Below are 10,863 nucleotides of genomic sequence, written 5' to 3'. Positions count from 1 at the left end.
CAGTATTTAATGATTTTCTTTCTATAGTTAAGATTCAAAATTGACAACTCTGCTCATTTTGGCCCAATTTCGCTGTCTAGTTTTGCTTCCTGAGGACTTGACATCTTTGGAACCACAAGTTCGGAAACCACCTCTGTTTGAGTAAAATATTTCACTACTTTTTCCACCTATCCACCGTTTCCTTTGTTGATGTGGTTGATCAGTTAATCCCAGGATGGTTTGCTCCTGAACCCCTCCCGGCCACAATGTTGAAACAGAACTCGAATCCTGATGGCTTCACATTCATTCACTGGCAACGGTGTGTCAGTGTGGATAAGCACATCCTGCCAAATGCAACACAAAGTGATCTGGCCATGACAATAAGTAAGATTGTCTCCCATTTGAACTCCCAAACCTACAATCACAACACCATGATTTATCTGTGACAAGGGCATACCCCTCCTACTCATTATTCATACTTTCAGCGCTAATTTGCCTAGTTTGCCAGACCTTCATTTGTTGGTTGAAGGCCCTAATTTATTGACCTTTTAACGTGATAATGTAAGTGTTTTTATTGGGCTAGTGGTTAAATTACTGACTGACTGAGATCTGAAATGAATACTGTCTGAGCAGTTATACTTCATACACACATACACGCACATACACACACACATTCCCTCCCTCCTTTTCCCTATCTTGGCCCAATGCATTAGTATGTGTGGTTCCTTCATTGCCAAAATCATCAGTAGATATCTTCAAGCATGGAGCTATATGAATGCTCTTTTTCCCCTCCTTCCACAATATGATGTGTTTCCTTTTTTGTGTGTGTTTTGATCCCTCTCTTGCGGCCAGGCTGTGCTGTGGTGAGGCGCGGGTTCGAGTGGCGCTCCTGTGTTATTTTTGGCAGCAGCAGTGGTTGGTGGCTGTTGAGGAGAGAGGAGACAGAAGGGGGATAGCATGAAGTCCAAAACCAAGGCTGTTTAAGGGATTTCTGTCTGATGGAATTGCTCTGTAATGATCAGAGACTCATTATGGATGTGTGTGTGTATGCACAAAAACTCATGCATGCATATACACAGACGCAGAGGATAAGGCTTGCATGCACATGTGTTCATTAAACACTCTACAAACACCTCATTTATACATTGCCATTGAAAGAACTTGCACTCTGTGTGTGAGTGGCTAAACATCGGAGTTGCCAAGTTGCTAAACGAAATGCTTCATCTTTCATATAAACACGATTAACTCTGTGCAGGAGATATGAATCCCTCTATCCATGCATAATGGAACCAACAGTCAAAACTACCAGTGCATTTGAAATATGTGGGCTTAATTTTTCACAGTTGCTCTGTTGTTGTCATATGGGAAGTATTTCTTGTTTGTGAACCACTTTGTTAATGCTCTCGCTCCTCTGTGGGAGTCAGACTCAGACATGCCGCCTGCTTAGGCAACATGCAGTGTCAGGCATTTACGCTCCTCCCACTACGCTTCTGAAAACACCATTTGAAAAAGATTTTCTCTAACTCTATTCTTGGCCATAGATCAAGAGAATATTATTACTCTACTTTATTTATTTATATTTTGCGGTGGTAATGTGTGTGAATGTATGCGCGCGCGTGTGGGGGTGCACGCGTGTATATGTAATTGTGTATGTATGTGTGTTAACCCACAAAGATATTTCAATTTCTTCTGAATATTAAATAAACATGCAGCAGCAGCAGCAGCTTCAGTGAAGCGCTGCCTGCCAGTGGGTTTGGGGTTGGATGGGTGGTGGTGCTGGTGGTGAAGGGGGAGAGGGGGTTTGTGGCCGTGGCTCCGGGGGGGTGAGGCAGCTCATGGTCAGGGCCCCCGCCGGACACGCTGGCGCCTCGCGCTGGAGGACTTCTGAACCACCACACTCCTCCACCAAAACCCTGCCAGCCCTGGCTCCCTGCTCCCGCTTCCAACCCAAATCACTCAGTTCTCTAACTTCATTTTGACTCTGTCTCTCTCGCTGTCTCTCTCTTTCCTCTGTCCTCCCTGATTCTTTTTCCTTCTTCAATTTGCTCATTCACTTGATCCAAATCCTGATTCATTTGTTGTTTGGTTGGTTTCTCTTTTCTCACTAACCACAAGGACTTTTAGTGGCAGGTCTATCTTATTGTGTTTTCTCTACCTTTTTTTTTCTGGGGGTTTTGTGTTTCCTTATTCACCATCCCTTCACTGCTGCCTGTCTCTTTTAAATCCCATTGCCTTTAAATGTTCCAAGGAAGTATTTAGTGGCTTGAGTTGAAAAAAACAAAAAAAAAACAAGGATGGTTTGGGCTGTATGTCAGTCAGAATACCATCAGGATAGTAAGCATTTTCAAAAGGAAAGAACAGTTTATGGGTGCTCTATATATTTGTAAGGGTATTAGGTTATAATGGGCACCAATTTTCTAAGTGTTTTTCCTACCATCTCCAAGAGCTATTAGCTCTGTGCCGTCACAGTGTATAGGACTATTTCTCTTGTCAATGAATAAGACTTTCCACTGAGGTTGAAATTAAAAAAGCCATACGAGCCTCATGTGCTCTCACTATAGATTCCCTCATGTGACCTTACATTCGTACGTGTTCGATTCGGCATTAGACATAATTGGGAAATGTCCTGTATATTGTCATTATATAATAAACATGAACCTTTTCAGCTGCAAAGTCAGTCAAATGTGTTCACTGATAAAGTTTTTGAAGAACCAAAGCATGCATTTCATCAAAGACTTGGGTGCAAAATGGATATTCAAGAAATTCTGACTGCACCTACTATTGTGTGTAATTGAATCATGGATGTCAAACATCTTAAGTAGAGTGGATGTGTCTTTTTACATGTCACACATACAATTTTCTTAACTTCATTTTGCCCTGGAAGCAATTTGTCATCCGGAGGCCATTAAATGGGAAGCATATTATCTTTTTAAAGGGGCACAGAGTCACCCACAACCCTCCCACAGTTCCTATAAACAAAATGGCCTCATTTAGTGGCGCATTTGGTGCATCGTGCAGTAAGGGAGGATGTATAAATGGCCGTGACCACAGATAGTATTACAGCACTGCTGAAAATATGAATGGCACTCCAAGATTCAAATCTGATAAAGGCACACGGGCCGCTATTTTTTTGTTAAAGGGGAGTGGGTGGTCCTTCCTCCTTCAGTAATTTATTAATTATTCAGATACTGTAGTACAGAGAGACGAGAAGAGGAAGGAGGGGAGCAAGACGTGACATAGCATGGGCTAGACTCAAAGACATGTTGCCACAATGCATAAATTTAGTGCATCGTACATAAATGAAGACAAGCACAGCCATTGTACTTTTACATCGGCTTGGAGCTAACTGAAGTTTCCTTGCCTGACAGACATAAGCGATGGTTAAAAATGATAAAAGAAATAGTCATAAAATACAGCTGCAAGAGAGCTCAACCTTTTCACCTCTTGTCCTCCCTTATCTGTTATGTTTTCCTCTTTAAGCCCTGTTTTATTTGAGCTGACCTCTTCTGATCTCCAGGTCATATTATGGTTCACTCAGGTCAGCTTGTCTTTCCCCTCTGCCGAAGACCTTATCTTGTTTTTACTCACGGCCTGACTACGGAGCCTCTGGGCTTGCTGACATTCTTTTCCCTTTCTCCCCCCACTCTGCCACAGAGACCCAGTCACACCTGCAGACACCTGTGCTTTTGTCCTGTCTTTAACCCACCCCCCCGCTCCGCCCCACACACACACACACACACACCCCCACCCCTCCCGATACCCACAGGCTTGGGGAAGCAGGCCCCCGTGCCTGTGGCTGTGTGTCAGAGCGCTCCATTGTTTCACATGGCTATTCAGTTAGGACCAGATAATAGCAGGAAAAGGAGCTTCATTAGCATTTGGTTTAGCACATCATGATGTGTTGTTGTGCTGGAGGGGGCATGGAACCGAATCCGAGTGTCTCGGAAAGTTCAAACTCTCTGGAGTAATTCATTAAGCATGAGTTTGTGTTCCTCATCAAGTCTTAAAGCTAAACTAAACACTCCTTCAGTGAATGTTTTTAAATTACTTCATGTTAGTTGGGCTGTAAATGGGCTGTGTGATGGCTTTAACAGGTCGGTGTGTGGGACTCTCTGGAATGACCTCTTTCATCCTGCTCTCCAACAACTATGTGTAGTGTAGCGATATGAACTACATACATTTGCTCTAGTGAATGGAGTACAGGGGGCTGAGTGGGCAAACCATATGGAACAGATTGTCCAGATTCTGGTTTTGCCCCTATGTGTCACTGCATGTATATTTATCTTTTTATGACCTTATTTGAAGCAACACTTAATGTTTCCTGGCTTTCTAAATAAAAGAAGTAAAAATAAAGTTAAGGTTATACCACCACCACTGCTGAGGGAGTGTATTTAAAAAGGCACCAGTAGCAACAGAGGTTTTAAAAGCCACTGACCGTCTCCTTACCCCCCACCCTCGCTCACTGGACTGACACACCCTACCCATACCCCATTCCCCCCCGCTCGCCTTTTATGTTGTGGACTCGACCGCGCGCCCACTTCAGACCACCATAAACATGTCAGCCCCTGATGACAGAGTCGGCCCCGGGACGTTTTATATAAATTGACCTCAACTACAGCTCATTAGAAGCCCTAAATTGGAACCATGCAGCCTGGGAAGTGTAAATGTTACAACAGGAGAGTCAGTAGCTACCGGGGTGTTCCTTCAGTACAGGTCTCTAATGAAAATCTTTACTTTTCCATTTTTTTCCCCCTATTGCAATTGTCTTTCTTAGGATTTGCTATAACTATACACTGCTTCTACAGAGTGGGGAAGGGTTTTAATCTTTAACTGAAAACATGCTGTCCATCTTAAACATCACCTGTCAATATATTTTAAAGAGGGTTAGTGTTATTATCATATCATAAAGATGCACTCCTTGCCTGAGGGGTTGAGTAATTTCTTTGTCAGGTTCTCTTACAGTACACAACCCATCTGTTGCTGGCCTCGCTAAGTCCTCCCTTAGGTTATCTCTCTTTTTTAATGGAGAATCCACCCACCTCAAGTATTTTTATTAGCCTGTGTAATAGCTCATGTGAACCGACAGGAAACTAGGCAGAAAAGAGATCTAACAGCCACCTGTTGTGATTCAAACTCACAAACAAACACAAGTACAAAGCATGTGCAGTAGCAGGACAGTCCCTGATACAACATTTTTGTCAGAATATAAAGTTTGCCTGGTGGTCAGCCCAGCCTCTCCTCTGCATTAGTACCCCCACATCACGTCTTTCGTCCTGCATCTTGCTTTAATTGGGGCCCTTTGTTTGACCGCCTCCCTCAATAAACAATACAACCGCGGCTCCCCTCTCCTAATCCCCTCTTCTCTCCTCTACTGACTCTGCTGGAGCATCGCTAGCAGTAATTACCCCTCTCAAGCTGGAGAGTGGAGTAATTGTCTGGAGTGTAACTACAGTGGCTCTCTGAAAGGGGGTCATTGTGTGGAACCAAGGCTTCACCTCAGTGGACGGCTTTGTTTGTGCTGCAAAAGATAATGAAAGTATTTGGTCGGCCATATGAGGTGGAAATATAGTAAGATATGAAGAGAGAGAGAGTGAGGAAAGGTGAGCGAGGAGGGGATGGGGTGTCGAGGCCTGAACTTAACGGTGAATGAACAACTGCTTTTCATTTTCTGCATCTTGAAGTAGAATTGCTTTTCCATATACAATATTTGCTCTTAGGCCGTCTTTGATGCCTTTGAAAACCCTTGTATATAAAATAACACCAGTGAAGAAAATTCATTTGGAATGTCTTTACTTTTAAAAGCACCATGAAAAAAGAAGTGTCATGATTCCACACCATGAGACACAACGCGTACATCTTTACCAGGTTCATGCTTTATCACTATTTACAGTATCTTATACACTCATTTCACATCCAAATCAGCAAACATCTAAAGTTCAGTTCTACCATGAACAAAATTATCAACAACAATTGAAGCGTTTAGGTTTCTTTGAACTGAAGCAACATAGACGTCCTTTCATTGTGGAAAGTTACAGACTTCTAAAAATATAGAAAATACATAAAAAAAAGTAGAAAAATAACACACCTAACAATATCTCTATTGTTTGAAATGCATAGTCTGTACAAACAAGGAGAAACCCTTATTAACCATTACTTTGCCAGGTGTGGAAGATTTCACAATTCAAAGGTTATATAGAAATAGTTTACACACATCTAACTTCAAGATCTATAAATAAATCTCCAAACACATAGCCCCAACTCCACCTTATAACCAATAAATAGAAAAAAAGTCTTAATTTAATCAAATTTTTTTTGGCCAGCTTCAACTATCTTGCAATTTTTCAGGTATTATATTTCCTGCATGATGCAAGATAATCTTTCATGTGTATAATTTAAGACATAAATTAGATTATTTATGTAAATATGAAATTAAATTAGACATAGTAAGAAGCAAACAGGCACAAAAGTGAGATGCAAAACTTTTACATCAATTTTCTTTGGCAACAAGAAGCAGTATGTAAGACTGTCCATTGATTGTTTCAAGAATAATGAATAAGTATCAAAGTACAGCTGTAAATCAGATTTTTCTCTAGGCATGCAATGCTCCATCAACTCCATCATCCTAACCATAACTCTCCTTCTAAAACTACTTTCCTTTTGCGGCTTCATAGCTCTTTTCCTTCTGCTTTTGCAGATTAAATTTCCCCAGTGGTTTGTCTCATTTGAAATGCAGAAACTGTGTAGGCAACTATATGTGTGCAAGAGTGTGTTTACGTGTGTGTGTGTGTTTGTGTGCGTGCATGCGCTTGCATGTGTGTATTTGTGTATGCATTTATGTATGCTTGCACATTTCCTCATAGTTGTTTCTGTGCATGCGTATGTGCCTGCATGCATGTGTGCATTTGTGTATTTGCTGCTTGCATGTTGCTTCTACTTTTGTGTATTTGTGTGTGTGAGTGTACCTGCATGCACGCCAGCATTTGCATATGCTTGCAAGCTTGCTCATATTTGCGTGTGTGTGTCGTCCACAGAAAGTGAAGTGATTGCTACCTGCAACATGCTTAGTCATTTAACATAAAAGTCTGTTCAGACATGGTCCGTTGTATCCTTAGCATGTCTTGAAACAAAATAGTGTGTCTTTTTTTATTTAAAATGGTGAACTGATCGCCACAAAAAACTAACCCAGCCATGCCTCAAAATAGCAATGCTTAGAACAATGCAGTCAGATCTCCAACAATCCGCTGCTGTTCTCCACTCCATTAGGTGTGCCAGTCTTCTCATCTCCATTGGTGATTGGGTCGGGGACAGAATTGGTGGGTACAGCGCTGTTGTTAAGGTCTGCGGTCTCTTCGTTCCTCGGATCTGTGTCTCCCTCCACAGCCACACCTTTGCCCTGCAGCGCGGACTCCGCATGGGTCTTCTGGTGCTTCGAGAGGTGGTCGCTGCGTGTGAAACGCTTGTTGCACAGCAGACAGGTGAACTTCTTCTCCCGCGTGTGCGTGCGCACGTGCCTCTCCAGTTCATCGGAGCGGGTGAAACGCTTCCCGCAGAACAGCCAGTTGCAAACGAAGGGCCGCTCGCCGGTGTGCCAGCGCAGGTGGGCTTTGAGGTGGGAGGCCTTGCCGTAGACCTTCCCGCAGCCTGGGATGTGGCAGCTGTGGACCGGCTTCTTCCTCAGGGACGCGGCTGAGGCTCCCAACCTCTCCAGCTCCTGGCAGTTGGGGCAGTCACAGGAAGACCTGGTGGGTGTACCCCCTCCACCGTAGCCCCCTGATCCCCTTGCAGGCTTCAGGCCCATGGGGCTCTCTATCAGCCCCGCGCTGGGCACAGGCTTGGGCTTGTACATGTCCTGGGGCAGCATGTGCTGGGAGGGCTGGAGGAGGTGCGAGGAGGAGCCCAGTCCCACAGAAGGGTAAGGAGCTGGGTTGAGGGGCGTGAAGTCGGTGCTGTAGCTGGGCAGCTGTGGGCTAAGGGAGGCCTGGGGCGCCACAGGCTGCAGGGAGGCCTGGAGACCTCCGTCCGCCTGGGGCTGGGTTGCCGACAGCCAGTTAGAGTTGGGGTGGACGTCCCACCAGGAGGATGTGGCATTAGCCGGGGCAGCAGTGATGCCAGGGTGGATACCGGCCTTATACCAGGAGCCATAGGGGTGTGTCATGTCCAGAGAGGTGTAGACACTAGTGAGGCAGTCGGCCGTAGCGTGGGCCTTGGACACTAGAAGAGACGGGTCCTGGGAGACTGAGGTCTGGAAGGAATGGGAGAAAGGGTTATACTCTGCAGCGTAGCCTCCGGCTGAAGGAGGGGGGCTTCCAGTGGGGGTGAGCAGCCCCCCACCTCCTCCTCCTCCTGCTGTGGTGAAGGAGCCAGTGTAGGAGTCCGCCAGGCCACTGCCGTCTGCGGTCCGCCCGTTCTTAGCTGTCTGAAGGTCAGAGGTCATGGCGTAGGGCTTCTTTACTGGAGTGTTGCTGCCAGTCTTACCGGGTGTTGCTGAATCCCTGACGGGGCTGGTGCTGCCAAACTTGTTACAGGTAGCAGTCAACATAGCCAGAGGACTGGAGCCATAGCGTGCTTCTTCCTGGGGAAGACGAGAAGAGAGAGAGAAAATGAGACTGTCTGTCTGGAGGAAATGGCTGCTTGCTGCTGTTGCTTCTGTCAGTGTCAACTCTAATAAAAAACTTATGTCTGACTGCCACCGCTGGCTTTTCCTGCTCTCTCCATTTTCTAAGTGGTCAGGGCAATTTTAAGCAGTGTATGTTTATGCTTGTGAAAGTTCTGCTCTGCTCAGCAAAGAAGGAATCTCCTTGCTCTTTTGTTTCACTTAAACCACTTTCTACAGGCTATATTCTTTATTTTTGCTGAGATTACGATGTTTGCTTTGAAGTTATTTGAAACTCTCTCCACAGTCCCCTTGTTAAGGCACAGCATGTAGATCACATTGTGTGATTATGTATCTAGGTATTGCACACATTGTTCACAGCGTTAGTAATTGTGTCCCAGTTATACCAGACATAGATATCTCACCAAACATGTTTTTTTCCTAGTGGTCACCATGGCATCATTGTTAGACATGCTAAGTTTATGCTCTGCCACAATGGCACATTGTGTCATAACCGTCTCGCCATTGTCCTGTTTTGTTTTTTTTCTTACTGGTTTTGATGTTACCAATGTCTCTGTTAATCATCATGTTAGTCAGATTATGACATGTTGCTTCCTGCAAACATTCATAACATTAGCCTAAAGCTAAGCACAGGGAGTAGAGGGGATTTCATTTTGTCGGTACCACTTTAGGCCAACACATCAGTCCATATCATCTCTGTCTATACCTTTACCACAGTTAGATACAGTATATCTAACCAAAATCACCAAAATCATTACAGTATTCATATAGTGTCTCTATGATACTCAAAGGTGAGTTGATAGCGACTTTGACATACTTTATGGTATTTGTGATCTCCTGTGGTATCACTATAATGTTCTTATAATATTCCTATGGGGATTTCTGTGATATTTGTTTAGTGTCCTTTTAAAATTTAGTATAGGGTTACTATAGTTCTTTTTCATCCTAGCCTATAATTTAGAATATTTGTGAGGAGTAAACTCTTCCAGTCTCCAGTATCCACATTACATAGACCATAGTCTTTCCATGCAGACTTCCCAGTCAGAGGTGATTAGTGGTTATCTCCCTCTCTTCCAACAAGCGCCTGGGGTCAACTCGGCCCATCCTGTTGCTTAAGCTCCAGGTTGCCAGGTTAATGGCCTAATGCTCGATCACAAACCTTAAGTTATTTTACTACTCTTGTAATGTTTGTTGTTTATTCAGTGTCTTGCTGCCCACTACTTCCACTGTTACTATATATTGTTGAACAATATTGTTGCCACTGGAGTTAAATTGTGATTAAAATAGCATTAACTTTTTTCTTGGAGATATAGATATAAATAGTAGCCTAAGCCTACGGGAATTGCAAATATCGGCGCAAGTAAAGGGGAACAGAGGTTAGTATATCTGGACTTACTGTTTCATCATATGTGGTACTGAGCCAAACTCTTGTCAGACAGCTCACGCTTTACTTGCTCTAATTAACCTACCACTAAAACCATAAAGCATTCTTCGTCCCCACTAGATTATTATTTTCAATTTCCTGTTATGTCACAGATTTATATTCAGTCTTATATCATTTTCAAACGCCAACATCTTCAAATGCCAAAAGCATAGGCTAGGTTTCTTCTCTTCAAGTTACATCTGCATCTGCGTGACTTCAGAATTAACTCTAGCTGGAATTTGCACAACATTCGCATCATAAAAGTTGGGTTTATATGAACAAAAAATATCAAAAAATACTTACAATTACATTCCCTACCTCCAGAATAGATGCGGCCATCCCTGAGAAACAAAATCCTAAGGAAGCTGAGGGGAGTGGGAGAAGCGCAGCTCTCTGTCCCGGGACAGTTTGGAAGAACTTGGGCACTAACGCGGGGAAGTGTTTTGAGAGACGGGGAGCCCGCCCCCTAATTATAGGCTATGGGCTCTTTGAAGACTCGCTAAGAAGCAATAAAAACTGAGAGAGGGAGGAAAATGGATGGAGATTGGTGGATAAGAGGACATCCCACCTCCCCAGATTGAGAGAGTGTCGAATCATTTTTCAAGATAAATGTATGAATGGGTTACTCATCAATCACCATGTGGCCATTATTTCAATTTCACTGGCATTTTTTTCCACTGGGATTATCTCAGTTCATACAGTCTGAAGTAATCAGCCACATTTAACATCATCTCGGCACTCCTGTCCGGCTCATCGTCTCTCCATAAACACAATTGATGGATTTTGACATGGGCATTTTGCTATTAGGCATATCTAGGAGCTCAAAGGCTGCAGATTCCTGATCCGG

General features: G+C 43.8%; 1 protein-coding gene across 2 annotated transcripts; it reads right to left on the bottom strand.

The window, feature by feature from the left end:
• Positions 1 to 5,770: 5,770 nt before the first annotated feature.
• On the bottom strand, positions 5,771 to 10,413 carry sp7 (Sp7 transcription factor). Of its 2 annotated transcripts, none has more exons than XM_071544561.1 (2): positions 10,335 to 10,413; positions 5,771 to 8,551 (listed from the first exon to the last, which is right to left on the bottom strand). In XM_071544561.1, the coding sequence occupies exons 1-2, from the start codon at positions 10,353 to 10,355 to the stop codon at positions 7,202 to 7,204; spliced, it is 1,371 nt and encodes a 456-aa protein (XP_071400662.1). In that variant the 5' UTR covers positions 10,356 to 10,413; the 3' UTR covers positions 5,771 to 7,201. The 2 variants fall into 2 exon arrangements, with proteins under 2 accessions (XP_071400662.1, XP_071400661.1); XM_071544560.1 differs by having other exon boundaries at positions 10,320 to 10,408.
• Positions 10,414 to 10,863: the final 450 nt, after the last annotated feature.

Source organism: Centroberyx affinis, unplaced genomic scaffold (genome assembly GCF_046629955.1).
Source record: "Centroberyx affinis isolate AG114_WGS23_722 - 3 ecotype Tasmania unplaced genomic scaffold, CSIRO-AGI_Caff_v1 ptg004599l_1, whole genome shotgun sequence".
NCBI classification, from domain to species: Eukaryota; Metazoa; Chordata; class Actinopteri; order Beryciformes; family Berycidae; genus Centroberyx; species Centroberyx affinis.
The sequence above is the reverse complement of the archived record's forward strand: the minus strand, read 5'-3'. Positions and strand labels throughout refer to the sequence as shown.

Excerpts from the sequence above, each read along its gene's own strand:
- sp7 (XM_071544560.1), bottom strand. The coding sequence starts at position 10,355 with ATGGCCGCATCTATTCTGGAGGTAGGGAATGTAATT. Across the intron at positions 8,552-10,319 it reads TGGAGGTAGGGAATGTAATT|GAAGAAGCACGCTATGGCTC; the intron begins GTAAGTATTTTT and ends CGTCTTCCCCAG.